This window comes from Gavia stellata, chromosome 20, assembly GCF_030936135.1.
Source record: "Gavia stellata isolate bGavSte3 chromosome 20, bGavSte3.hap2, whole genome shotgun sequence".
NCBI classification, from domain to species: Eukaryota; Metazoa; Chordata; class Aves; order Gaviiformes; family Gaviidae; genus Gavia; species Gavia stellata.
The window spans coordinates 6,574,695-6,589,152 of record NC_082613.1 but is presented as its reverse complement, the minus strand read 5'-3'; the positions used below and the strand labels follow the sequence as shown (position 1 = coordinate 6,589,152).

Sequence of the window (14,458 nt, the reverse complement as noted above, 5' to 3'; positions counted from 1 at the left end):
TGTGAGTAAATCTGGAAGAAAAATGAAATGCAAGTGGAAACAAACCTATCTACTTTTTCATAAATTACTCTGAAATTAGCTAATTTTTTTCTTCATTCTGTTATTACATGTACGTAATAGAACAGGTGAGGGTTCCCTATAACTTTCACGCTTTGGCAATGTTACTTAGGTTACACAGCAGAAATTGCAACAAGAAGAAAAACGAGCACAAAAGGGCTTCAAGAGCTTTCAACCAGTGTCTTTGCTAGCTTTCTAACTGGACGTAGTTACACTCTTTGAACCGGTCAGTTACAACCAGTGAAAACAAGGAAGACCAAAGCCTGTTCGTGTGTTATTTGTCCATCATGTTGAGAATCATTTCACAAGTCATTTCTGTCTTCTGTTCTCTCAGAGCTGCTGTTTCTATTCCATCTAAAACAGGAACAATCTCACTGGCACAATGTTCATTTTTCACAGTGGAGGCATCTTGGAACGATTTCAGGTCAACTTTCAAAAAAAATTAAATATTGTGGTGATTAACCAGAAAGACAAGTAAGTATTTCAATAAATCTAACAAATAGGCAATTTAATTTAGGGCAGAAAATACTGCCAATATGTAACAATAGCATATCTTTTATCTTATAGTTTACTTGGAGAATGAATATACTTTCTGTTGAATATTACATTACAAGTCATGTTAGTGAGCAGTACCCATGGTATTCTTATCAGGGGAAAACTAACCATTATTTATCTGAAAATTTCATTCTCATATACATGCATTTTATTTTTTAATTATTAGTAACAGCAAATCATTGACAGCACCAGTCACACAAGTAATCTTTTGTAAAGCCACATACAGGATGCCACAGGCCCCTGCAAGTTGTGCAAGGAGTGAACAGTGACATATACTTGCAAATGTCAACTTAGGGAAAAAACCTTCTGGAACCAGCACAGAAATTTCTAATATTTGTGTGAGTCAATGCATGGACCGAGTATTTGCATGAACAACATCTAAAGACACATTATCTTAGCTCTAGGAAATCAAGCTTCTATATGAAGGGATCTGCAAGATACCAAAAAGAAGTTGTTTGCACATAGCAAAACATTAATAAACAGTAAAATCTAATTATTACAAAAACATAAACACTGCAGCTGTAACATTTCTGTCTAACCATACCATTACAGCCTTACCAGTGAAAACAGAAGTGTCAATGCTAATGTAAACTCAGCTGCTGATATATATTCATTAGATTCAGAAAAGCTTCACTATTTCTTCTTCTCACTATGTCAAATTTTATCTCAGTGTCATTGGCCACAAATCAGTGCAGACATAATCTGATATACCAAAATTTAAGGGTTTAGGACACCTAAACCTTAGATATGTCTCTATTCTTGTCTCTTACTCCATAAAAATCACCTGAAGAATCCTATCAAGGACACTACTATGGCTTTGAAACAGCATCTGGGAGGCAGAGAGTCAAAAAATGACAAGATGTTCTGGTCAGGCAAAGCTATGGTTTTGGCCCTGATGGCCCTGAAGGCAACCTCCAAAACATGCGACCAGCTCTCACCCTGCAACCCTCGCTCCTGAAGTGCAGAGATTCAGCATTAGATCAAACAGACAAGGGGAAGGCAGGACGCAGGAGGATACAGGGTTCCAGCCCATGGCCTGACGTAAATGAATATTGTGTATTGTGCTTTGTCTAATTCAACAGAAATGCACATAAATGAAATTATGAGCAGACAGCTCCTCTGGGTCAAATTTAGACTGCAAGGTGAAACTGCTAGAATATCACTATATATGTGGTGACAGGCTAAGGTTTATTTGAGAGAACAAAAAAACAAAACAAAAAGAGAGAACAAAAAAAATTACTTCATATGTTTTTAGAGTTGGAAATAAGATAAAACATAAATGATTGCATCAGGAATGTACTAGCATAACCCGGAGAAAAATGGCATTTCACTTATTGCTGTGGAATTCTCACTGACAAGACATCAACTGACCAATTAGTCTACCATTTTGTTCTGCCAAAACCTGAACTAACTTTCTGGGAATCTTACCCTAATGAGAAAAGATGAGGAAGCAGAATAAAGAGAAGGGAAGAGAGAAACCAAGGACCAACTTTTGGTTTATATTGAAGTTTACAGAATAAACACCCAGTGCTCAAGAGCTATCCACAATGAGTAATACTAAGTAATTACAAGTGAGTTTCTGATTGCACAGACATGCTAAACCAAGAGCTCTATAAACTGGCCTGATCACCTCTGCATTATGACAGAAGAATGACTCTAGCTATTTAAATCAGTAGCATTTTTATTATTATTTGATCACTATCTGGTCTGAGTAGGAGAGAAAAAAGATGAACAACTTCTTTATTAAGATATGCTAGATCTTTTGCGATTAACATGCAGTCTGAGTTCTGAAATTGAAAAGTTTTCAATCTGGTCTGTATTAAAGCAGTATATTATAAATCATGAGCTCTTAAGAAAACTCACTATGGCTCAACTCAGTAATGATGTGTTTCATCCTCCTTTATAAAGGCAAAGGGAACTTGTAAAAGGGAAAAGAAAAACGCATTTGTGAGCATCGCTAAGCAGGGAGTTTAGGAAGATGTTTGCAGGAGCAGGGGAACAGAAGTCCCAGAATGGGTACCTGAGCAATGACCCAACTCAGATGACAAGAATTTCTGATACACAGTATTCTGAAGTATTCTTCCATTATTAGCACTTAAATTAGCTTCATTGTGAAACAGTAATTAAACAGCAGGGGAGAGTCACTGCCTTAGCCTTTTATTCTTGATTCTAATTTACATGATTAAACTCTAACTTATTCGCTGATTACCTTCTTGCTTAACACACTTTGGGTTCTCATGGGTTTTCTTTTTGCCCTTGCTTCTTTTTGTGGGTGTAGCAGTTTTTGCCCTCACCAATCCACAATTTTCAGCATGGTTATGCATATTATTCTGTTAGCATAATGAAACATAAACATACGAATCAAATATTAATGTATGTAAGCACTTTAACACACACACACAAAAACCAAATATGGTTCTGACAGACAAATTTTGGAACACCAAGTGAAAGGATGACTTAGTTAACAACCTCCATAAAACTCCTGAAGATTTTCCAGAATACATACTAAAATTCTGCTTTAAAGGAACATTGCCATTTAGTCGGTATAAAATCAAATTTATAATTTTCTGGTTCCTGGATAAGCAATAAAGTGCCACATGTAAAATCTGCATGTGGAAAGAAGGTTACATTTACTTCAGAAGTGTGCACCAGAGATACGTTCTCACTGCATACGGTTTTGAAGATGTGAATAATAATTTCTTACTTCCTTTGCTGAACTCTTCAGCTCTTTCACTTCAATTATCTTTCCAAATTCTTTAATTTGTCCTAGAATACATACCTCCACACTGCCTTTTTATTTGTTTTAAGACGACTACTGTATTAAACATTAATAATTTCAATACTGGATTGTACAAACCAATACCAACCATGAAAATATGATGTGGCAGGTATTTTCTACCTAAAGCAGAATACTGTAAAGTTCTTTATTAATCCCCCAATGTAAGGTTTGGGAAAGAAAACAAACAAGTTGTGCTGGCTTAGCATTAAGGAGTTAACATTCCAGCCAGTACACTGCTTTTTACTCTCAGTCCTTTATGACAATATAATCAGCAATTCTTCGCTAAAGATAACTCCACTGAGATTCCTTAAAAGGAAGTCTCTTACCCAGAGTGAACAGCCGTTACCACATTTAGGGCGTTCATAAACTGTAGGCTTAATATTAGAATCATGGTGCTTCTTAAAATGAAGAGTGAGAAGTTGCTTCTGTCGAAAGTTTTTGCTGCAGCAGGAGCAAGTGAAGGACTTCTCACCAGTATGTGTTTGTTTATGCACAATTAAGCGTTGTTCCTGAAACAAAGAAAATATCTGTAACCAGCTCTGTGACACATGTTCAAAAAACCACACAGGCACACCGAAAAACGCAAGGATGTTGCACAGCCTTCTTAATTATCCTCCACTGTAAGCAGATGCTGAAGAACACATTGGGATACTGCCCACTGACTTGGAGAAGGTCAGAGGTTTTCCTCCTAACCTTATTAAGGTTAGCAGAGAAAATCAGAATGGAGCAATGGTACATTCCAACATATCAAGACCAAAGCAATGCTATCCTAAACGTATTTTTTAAAATAAATTTTTCAGTTCAGACTGAATTTAGTCTGTGACACTGCTGAAAATCACATTTAAGGCACAAATATTATATTTTGTTCTCATCACAATGTCACTGAAAGTGATTGCTCTTACTTTATACTTCTAAGCAGTTCATGTACAAAAGATTTATCATGAAGACAGCCTCAGACTTCCCAGCATTTCAATTTTACTATTTATTTGTGATTCATTTATCTTGCACATAAATATAACTACACTATTTTAGTTAGATTGCAGTAACAAAAGTTTTTATCTTCTTACGGTAAATACAACCTCAAAGCCAACCCTACCTTGCCAAACCATCAATTGAATAAACAATAATTTTTCAGTGAATTTAAATACCTGTTTACATGCGTAGCTGCACTGATCACATTTGAATCTCTTCTCATTTCTGTGAGTCTTCTTGTGCTGAATAAGAGCATAGCGCTCATGAAAAGCAGCTTCACAGTAACTGCATTTAACTGCCACTGTCATGTAGGAATGCAGTTTTCGCAAGTGGACACCTGAACGGTTATTAAAAGCAATTAATTTTAAATTCTTTATTTCCACAATTTTGAACAAGAGTTAGACTGTGCATAGCCCTGAGTAATGCGTACGTTGCAGAAGAAAACACAAAAAAGAACCTTCTCTGTTCTCTGCAGTAGGGGTAAAATTGCTAAATAGGCATTTTTTCAAATTAGTTTAAGATAACTAAAGTTGTAGCAAGATGTTGTAACTTTCCAGAGAAATTAAGCGGTTATAAGCCTAAATCTCACTGGTTTCACTGGAAATCATGTAACAAATCAAATCCTTTCAAAAATTCTGGTAACTGCCTGCTTTTATCTATACACAAAAATTTATTTGAAAATGCTACCCAAAGTAGTATTTACAATATTAAAAGTGCAAAAACAGATGAAGAAATTGTATATATGTAAATAACAATTCTACTTCTACCTTCAAATACCTAATAGACTTCAATGGGATCTTTATTTGAAAATATAAATAGATGCTAAAGGCATCTTTGTATGTCTAAGTATTTTTTTAATACAGCTTTTTCATTTATTTCTGGAAACCTAAAATTTTATATAGGTTTTGTTGGTATTGGTCAGCTATATTGCTTCAAATACAGTAAATATTCTATATTTCCAATACACTGATTCATTAATAAAACTCTCATCTGTACAAAACCATTTTCTTACTAGAAAAGAAGATGAATTTACACATGAAATGTATGGATAGGGACAACTTTACTGGTACTTGAAGCAAGTACAGTTCCAAACAGGAGTAGTTAAAAATTTTAGTATAAATTCCCAGAAAATCACGATGGCTTGTATTTCAAGAACTGTAGTTTGTACAAGGAAAAATTTTAATTTGTATTTTCAGTTATAATTATAATTTAAATTGATATTTTCAGTATCAAGCTGCATATCAGTACTGTTTGATACTGATGGCAGAGGAAAAATTTCCATTATCTGCAGAATAGAATAGAATGAAGATGAACTTATGCAGTGGTTTGTTCTTTGCATTCTGGGAAAAGACCCCAACTAGCTAAGAGGCATTTGAGTTTACTGTATCACCTTCAATGTTTCATAAGTGTTATATAGCCCGAAAATAATCTTTGATATTGATGTAATAGAATTTAGAATTCTAAGAGTTTTGAATGCTTGAAGCACAGTAAAACCATTATCTGCTAGACTGATGAAGTCAAACTTAGAAGTTAACATGCACTTTACTAACTAATGCAATTACATGTATTTCTTAAATTACAAAGACAATGCGCTCTAACTAAACACGCAGTACAATTTTACATTAAGTGCTAAAAGCTGATTTGGTATATGCAAAATAACATATATACTAAAACATTCAATCTATTTTAGCTTCTTGTATAGCTAGATGCACATACATATTTTAACTAGAGCTGAGGAAGAAACAGAATGTGAGAACTGAAATGGCTTTATACAGATCTGTCTATTTCCTGTGGCTTTGAGAAAAAACTTTCCAATACAACCTGGACATAGAACTTTGTGAGGCACCTTCTCACTGAAAACCAGAAGGTCACAATGCCACAGATAGCAAGCAGACAAAAAGCTAAATGCTTGCTACTTTGCACTTCCAACAAATTAAAATATCAACCACAAGATGTCACCACATCTCCTTGCAGGAGAAACTTACCTGTAAAACAATGAATACATTTTCCACAGAAATATTCTGTAATGACATAAGTCATATATAACATATTTGGTATCATTGTAAGCAGTGAAAATTAGAGATTTCACCTCTAATTATCTCTACATTTCATATTCAATTTTTTCCTTTAAACTCACCCAAGTCACTTTTTCGTGCAATAAAGGCACTACAATGCGGACACTGGTGTTTTGGCACATTTTCTCCATGCTTCTGTAACATATGGATTTTCATGGTACCACTTTGAGTGAATCTGGCCTGGCAAACATAACATTCATAGGGTTTTTCACCTATAAAAAACGTATTAAAATAACATACGCTTAGAAACTCTCTCTACTTATTTGATACAAATGCAAAATTCCCATAGATCTCAACATCCATGTTCTAACAGCAACAGTCTCCAGACCAACCAAAATGTTACTATTAGTTGAGAACGCACCTAAACAAGTTTACATAGCTGATTACAATGCAAAATCTTGGGTTTCCAGAAGCTGCAAATCAAACTGATGAAGCATAAAGCCATTAATATAATTCTAAACTATTAATTAGGAATTATTTTAATTAACTTTTATTTTGTTTTGAATATTTCACATATAAAAATGCAGAATTATCATCATATGTGCAAAGAGAGAAAGTGAACTGCTGTAACAACATCATGATAAAAACAATTCAACACCAGCCATTAGTAATAGCGGAAAAGAAAGGGGTAAACTCTTTTTTTGACATTCTGCCCTAAAAAGTCACATCAGGTGCGAGCATCATCAAAAATTACATCAACACTGGCAATTAGCACAGTCTAAAAAGAGCAGAGAGAAACAGTGCTGAGGACCCAACGTGCACACAGATTTTGAACCAGCTCCGGTCTGGTTCTGTGGACTAAGTCCCTACCAGTACTGGGTAACACCAGCTGCGCTGTTGGAGTCTTCTGGTTGACACTCATTAAAAAAGAATTTAGATTAATTGCACCAAACTGCCTCGAGATATGAACCAAAGCATGGTAAGTGGGGATATTTGGAAGATTCGATTCAAACCACACTCTCACACTCTGATTCAAACTAAAACACTAATCGTAACATACATTACATATCATAATTGAGCTAAGTTAAACCGTGAAGTATATGACAAATACTAACTGCCTTCTCAGAAGGCATGCACGTTACAGAGCCACGATTGGAACACATTGCTTCCAATGTTAAAATAATTTAATTCTTTGCGGACCAAATTAGTGACTAGCAAATTGATGTCCATGTTTTGAACAGACATTTTAAACTCTCCTGTCAGATACATCTCCATAGAAAATTAACTAATTGAGAAATAAAAGTGACAACTTGATCCACAGAAAACAAGATCACATAAATGAAATATTTGTCTAATATAAAAAAAAAGTTTCGGAAGAACAGTAAGACTGTAACTACTATTGCTGTATAGCTAGACTTCCAATAGCTGACTCCAGAAAATTAAAAGAGAACATGTTTTTCAGGCTCTTTTTTACTCAAAATCACAAATTAAACAAGTGCTAATTTTAGAGTCTGAAATTAGATCACTCTAACCCTATGAATGTTAAGGGTCTAAGGACATCAACTTGATCATTACATCAGAGTCCTACCTGAATGAGTTACCATGTGCCTTTTCAGTTTATATGCGTCTTTGCTAGCATAACTGCAAAGGTCACAGGCATAAGGACGCTCTCCTGTATGTGAGCGAATATGTCGTTTCATTTTGCTTGCCTAGTATAAAAATAAGAAATGTTCTGCAGTACCATTTACATTAGAGCCATAATCAATTAAAATACAAGCAATTTTACAAAATCCATCTATTACAATTTTAAATATTATTTAAATATTTTTCATTATTTAAATATTGCATCAATCTCAGAATTAGTGCTCGCCTGCCTCCCCCCCTCTTTTTTTTCCTGTACAATCAGCCTGTTGTGGTTTTAGGTAACATTTCTGTACTCTTACCCCAGATGATCTTTCTTCCATGTTTAGTGCCAACATAAACAAAAGGAGAAATTTTATAATAAGAACATAAAAGCTACAATTTTAAAATCAGTTGAACAGCATACCTACTATCTTCAGGCTACTTGGGTATGACAAACAAAATTCTTTGAAAATACCCAGGAAAATAAATGAAAGCCCAAACTTTATTCACCTTCAAGTCCCAATGAAGCACTTCCATTGCAAAAGTTTAATCCGTTCTACTTTTTTATACCGTTCTTGCGGTATGTTCTACATAAACATTGCAGGTATGCAAGCTAAAATTAGGAGTTACCTAACGTTCAATTCCTCCATTTATAAACATACTTAATGAATTCACTGCTAGATCCATTCAAATCTACAACACTATTCACTTAAATAAAATTAAACATGATTGCCAATCTTTGCTATACAGAAGTCAAACCATATGCATGGTATTACTAGGGGGCTCCTTCAGCTCTCCTTGTTCAGGCAAAGCTAACAGCAGTATTAGTGAGAGTTCTGCAACAGCAATGAGTGCTGAATACTTCCTTATCAAAACAAGGGAAAGGACACTTTAACATAAACTGACAAGGTTTTAAAAGATGCAAGCTATCCAAAACCAAATTAATAAGATAAGGTGCATGGAATAAAGTTCAGGCTTGCTTACAGCTTTAGATCTGGACACAGCAGACAAAAAATTTAGATACTGAGTATTAACTAAACTGTGACAGTGATTCAATCATAGGTGACTGTGATTGCGATTCAATCAGAGATGCATGATTGAAAGCCTATTTTTTCCAAGTGAACACTTAGGTAGTCTCTAATTTTTTTATTTCCAGATTAAGACAATTTCAATCCTGTAAAAAAACCAAACATCATCAAGCATATAAACACAATGCATGAGCTTCATTTTAGACATTAGCCACTCTTGTCCTACAGTATATGGAATGAAGTGTAAAGGAGGACCGAGTATGCTGTTGTAGGATGAAATTCACACAAACACATTGCCTAGCAGCAACTTGAGTATAATAAAAAACCCAACCCTTAAAATGTAACTAGTTTTAAAAAGCTAAATAATTGTATAAATATTAATTTGAAGCAACTCATTTATAAATATTACTACACAGACAAAGTAAGGATTCAAGGAATTCAGATTACTTGTTCCTTTTTTGAGGGGCAATGGGGAGGAAAAGATGTGCATACAAATGAAATGCATGTCACCACGAAGTTTTAGTAATCAGCTATCTTGCAGTAATACTGCAGTAACATAGCAGACAAATGAAATTCAACCCATCAGTGTTGTCCAAAGCCATTAGCAGAGCCTGGTGGTCTTTGCTTTGATGCTATTATACATGGGCCACTGATTCCTGGGATCCAGCAGATCTCCCTGCCTTTACAGTCTCTACAGTCCTCTTTCACAATATTGAAGTATTACAGCAACCACAAGTTTGGCCATTCCTCCCAATTCAGAATGCATACATACATCCCCATCACCGGACAAATATTAGTACTGTAGCTTGACATCTGCAACTACCTCTGTAATGTATTGAGTTGATCTCATATAGAAGTCTGACAATAACCAAGGATGATATAGACAGTACGATATATGCACAGATAGGTCCCAATTTAGCAGAAACTTCTCAAGGTTAAAAATCTGTGCAAAAATGTTATAACTGACAGTACATTAAAATCTTACTATTTGGAAGCCTACAAACCCTCCCAAAAGATTCAATAAGGCTGTACTTACTTCTACACTAGAATATTTACACACTGAACACTTGAAAGGTTTTTCTAAAGTATGCTTGTAACGCCTGTGTCGTGAAAGCTCACCACGGGTCACAAATGCCATATCACAGTCACTGCATTTATAGGGTCTGGTACCTGTAAGAATATACTGTTTCTTAGAATTTTATTTAACAACACAATGGTATGATTTGTCTGCCTTAAATCAACATGCACAATTCTTTCATAGAACCTTTTCTGAGATTCTGAACTTTCATATACAATAAATGCTTCATATGGTTATAAAGCAAAATGAAAACATCACAAAAAATTCTGTTATGCACATAGGAATCAGACACAATTAAAGTCAATATGCAATTGACAAAAAATTTTTAGAACGGTATTTAACAAAATAAATGAATATATATATACAGAAAGCTGCTAACTACAGACTTTGTTTTTTTAGCATGGAACTCCAAATGAAATCAGAGATACCTCTAAGCACAAAAGGATCACAGAATATATCTCTAAGACAAAGTCATTTGCCTGTTAATTAAATTTTGCAGACAATACGTAAATTGAAGTATTTTCACACGTTAGATACCTGTATGTACATTCAAATGATTATGCAGGCGAATAGCTGTACGAAAAGCCTTAAGGCAGAGGTGACACACATGACGTTTCTCATCAGAATGGGTTTTCACATGACGATTAAGACTTGATATTCTGAGTGAGGTGAATGTGCACAAACCACAGCTGAAAACTGCTTCTTCTCCTGTGGGAACAAAGACAAATTTAGATTGTATAAGCCACAAAATAATGACTTTACTTTTTCAAAAAATAGTACCAGTTTCAATATAGCTCCTCTACTTTGGGTAAAACTACTTCATACTTTTACATAAAAGGACTTCAAAATACATTACAAAAAAATCAAGCTGTCAAGACAGAAATTATTGTATCTATTTAAGACCTAAGTGATTTGCCCAAAAAATAGTGCCATGTGTTAGATACAGTTTCGAATCTAATCCCAGGAAGCCTAACTCCTAGCCTAGCTCTCACGTCCAAGACAGGATGGAACTTCCTCTCTTAATAGCATCATTAAGATGTGGTTCATCAAGGTACTCACAACCTGTGCAACACACTTCTTGATGACAACTGTACAATTAGTAGTAAGTAAGCTTGTTCAAAGATTTGGAAATGGCAGGTTAAGCTATTCTCAGCTTTCTGGTAGTCCTGAATCCATGAAGTATATGTAAAAACCATCATGATGTAAAAGCTTCTCTAAAATTATTAGTTGAATTTGAGGAAAAAAAGATCAATTCCTTGAAGAAGTCATAGAATAAAGTTATGCTTTCTGGATTATATAACATTTCCAAGTTCATGGCACAGCAGTAATGAATTTCATTTAAGCTTAACAAGTTAAGAGTAAATGTGCAACACTTTCAGTTTTGAAGATTTGAAACTGCGAAATGGCAAATACGTCATACTTGAAGAGCCTTTCCAGAACAGTTGTCTCAGCTCCCAAGTGCACTCTCTGTAATGATTTTCATGCTGAGACCAAAATGTATTTTATACAATGCTTTATACCACACAGAGATGTGCAGCTAACACTTCACTTCAATAACAGCAAACAAAACCACTTTATTTTTATTTATTCATTGTGGATTCATGCCCACACAAAAGAACATTGTTAGCTTTGTTAAAGCTGCTGAGATGTGCTTCCTATAAACACAGTAACTAGAACAAGGCACATTAACAATTGGTACAATATCCGTACTTTAAACAACCTCAGCCAAGATACCTTAATATCCAGATGCTACAACACACACGTTTACAGACTCTTCAACATTACTGATGTCATCCAACTTTTACAGTACAGACATACAGTTTCTGGGGAAACTATTGCTTATCCATTCCCTTCTAAGTCAGTCCTCAACTTCTGCAACATACTTTTACATTCCCAAAATCTTAGATCAGCCATTTTCTGTAACTTTTACTCAGGTTCTGGGAGATACCTTGCTGACAGGCATTGATACATACCCACCACCCTCAGCTAGCAATTTGGAACCACTCTAACCTCATCCATAAATCTCCGAACAAGCACATTTTGAAGCTGAATGAGGGAACTAAGAAAGACTAAGTAAATTACTAGGCTTATTCAAAGGCATTTATACACAATATTAACTTTGAAATCTCCCTGGATGTTTCAAATACCACATACTGTTCAAAAGACCATTAATTTCTAAATGCCATCCAAAATGTCTCTCCTGAGCACAACACAGATGACATCAGCCTGAACAAGTAACTTTTATCACTTAAGGCTGAAGGGTATTATTCCTTCTTCCAAATTTCTACAGAATATTAGATTTAACCTAATTTAAACTTAACAATTAACACTGTAAATATTTAATATAAAATTTCAATCTCACTTAAAAATCTAACTTAACATATGTTATTTAAAAATTAACTACAAAGATTCTTTTTACCTTTTTTCCGATGTGGAGCACAAATCTGAAATTTTAGATTCTTGGGATTTCTTACAACTGTTTGTTCTGATGGAGTTGCATATTCCTGCTCTTTACCTTCATCACACGAGTCTAACAAATCATCACCGGCTTTGCAGCTCTGGCTCTTTGTTTCCCCAACAGTGAAAAGAAGTTCCTTTCCTCCCCCCTCTTCAGACGGGGTCAGTTGCTGGACCTTATTTTCAAATGCAATGACATCATTATCTCTGTCAATTTATTTTAAAAAGAAAATGTTTTATAACTTCCCTAATCAAAGCTAGTCGCTAGTGGCAAAACAACTGAGCTATCAACAAGTGGAAGCGATTTAATTTTGATTTTCAGCCTTAAATGTGATGGACAAAACTGCAACAAAAAATTTGCTTTTAACATACAGCAGCCTAACTGAGAGGTGAACAATTACTAAAATTGAGCCCTAGATCTTCAAAATTTTATATAAAATTTCAGAGCATCATTTTAAGATTACAGCACTGAGAACATAGAAACTTGTATCCTCATTTTTAAAAGCATTTGAAATTTAATTTCTGTACATTTACCTTTTAAATGAAAATGACAAGAAAGTATGCTCTCAATTTTTTACCAAACTAATATAGGACTTTTGCAGCCTAACTGTAATGCTTATATATTTTTCTTTGTCATACGGCAATTAACAAGTTTGTGATACTTTTTGCATTAGATAAACTTAAATATGACCATAGCTCAGAAATTATCTAGGGTGGTACATGAGTTTTAAAAGAAAAAAGAATATTTTATTATAAAAGCAATAGCTTGTATGGGATAAATACCAATGTTTGCACATCCTTTTAATAAAATGCATATCAAATGAGACCATATTACACATCCAGCTTTAACAATGACTGCGGTATTGTACTAATGCAGAAGGGAAATTGTCTAATGCTACTTAAGAGACCTAGGCTGTCAACCCACATAGCACCAAACTGGCGAACTGAATTAAAAACTTGTCTGAACTTCAACAGGTTGGTCATCTAGAAAGGCTAAATTTTTAGTTTGCTTTTTTAAACACGGGATGAAATTATAAAAAACTGTACAAAGGATTAGATGCTGAAGTCCAACAAATCTGAATGTCTAGAAAAAGTAACATTGAAGTCAGAACTGCATCAGTGTGATAGCATAAGCTAACAGCTAACGTATCGCCATCTTCACCACGTACACAACTTGTACCTCAATCAGTAGCACGTCTGGTGGCTTATCTGTTGGCTTCCTTTCTGAACTCTTTGCTTGCCCTTTTTCTTGCAAAGTGTTAATCTGTGTCAGGCCTAAGTCATAAAAAACACAGCCCCCTTCCCGCACGCTTACAGCCATGCCTGCCGGCGCGCTGTGCAGCACAGCCTGGCCCTGCTGCACCACCGGCTGCAGCACACCTGCCCAGGCCAGGGCTGCCACAGCCCCCCGCTTCTGCGGGGGGGCAGTTATCTGGCTGACTCCCTCCAAGTCCTCTTCCTCTGCCTTCAGGCACACTGGCTGTAGTGTCAGCAAGTGTGTTTCACCCTCTTCAGGAGACAGGGACCGTTCTGGGGGGACGCTTGCCCCTGTCCGCATGTTGAGTCCCGCACTGCGGTCACTGGCTCGGCTCCTCTCTCTCATTCACTGTCCCCATCACACTCATCTTCTGTCCCTGTTTTCTTCCGCACCCCCGATTTTGGTAAAAGGCTCCAGCAGCCCTAAGGCTACATATGCTGCTGAGTGACCCTGTTCAAAAGGCGAGGTTAAAAACGAAGGCAAATCACAGACTTTCAGGACAACCCCCCGGCCCTGCCTCGCACTCCAGCCCTTCAACCACCTCTCTCGCCTGCTCGCCCACAGGCCTCCCGCCCACCGACTACCGCAGCACGCCCGCCGCCCCCTGCACCCCCCGCCGCCTCACTGACCGCCCTC

The 14,458-nt window shown here is 35.9% G+C and overlaps 1 protein-coding gene across 1 annotated transcript; it reads right to left on the bottom strand.

Annotated features, from left to right (window-relative positions):
* Window positions 1–331: 331 nt before the first annotated feature.
* Window positions 332–14,122, bottom strand: CTCFL (CCCTC-binding factor like). Its single transcript, XM_059827412.1, has 10 exons — window positions 13,745–14,122; window positions 12,527–12,740; window positions 10,645–10,815; window positions 10,066–10,199; window positions 7,967–8,087; window positions 6,501–6,650; window positions 4,540–4,700; window positions 3,718–3,900; window positions 2,822–2,942; window positions 332–486 (listed from the first exon to the last, which is right to left on the bottom strand). Exons 1-10 carry the CDS (start codon window positions 14,120–14,122, stop codon window positions 332–334), a joined length of 1,788 nt encoding a protein of 595 aa, XP_059683395.1.
* Between the last annotated feature and the right edge of the window lie 336 nt (window positions 14,123–14,458).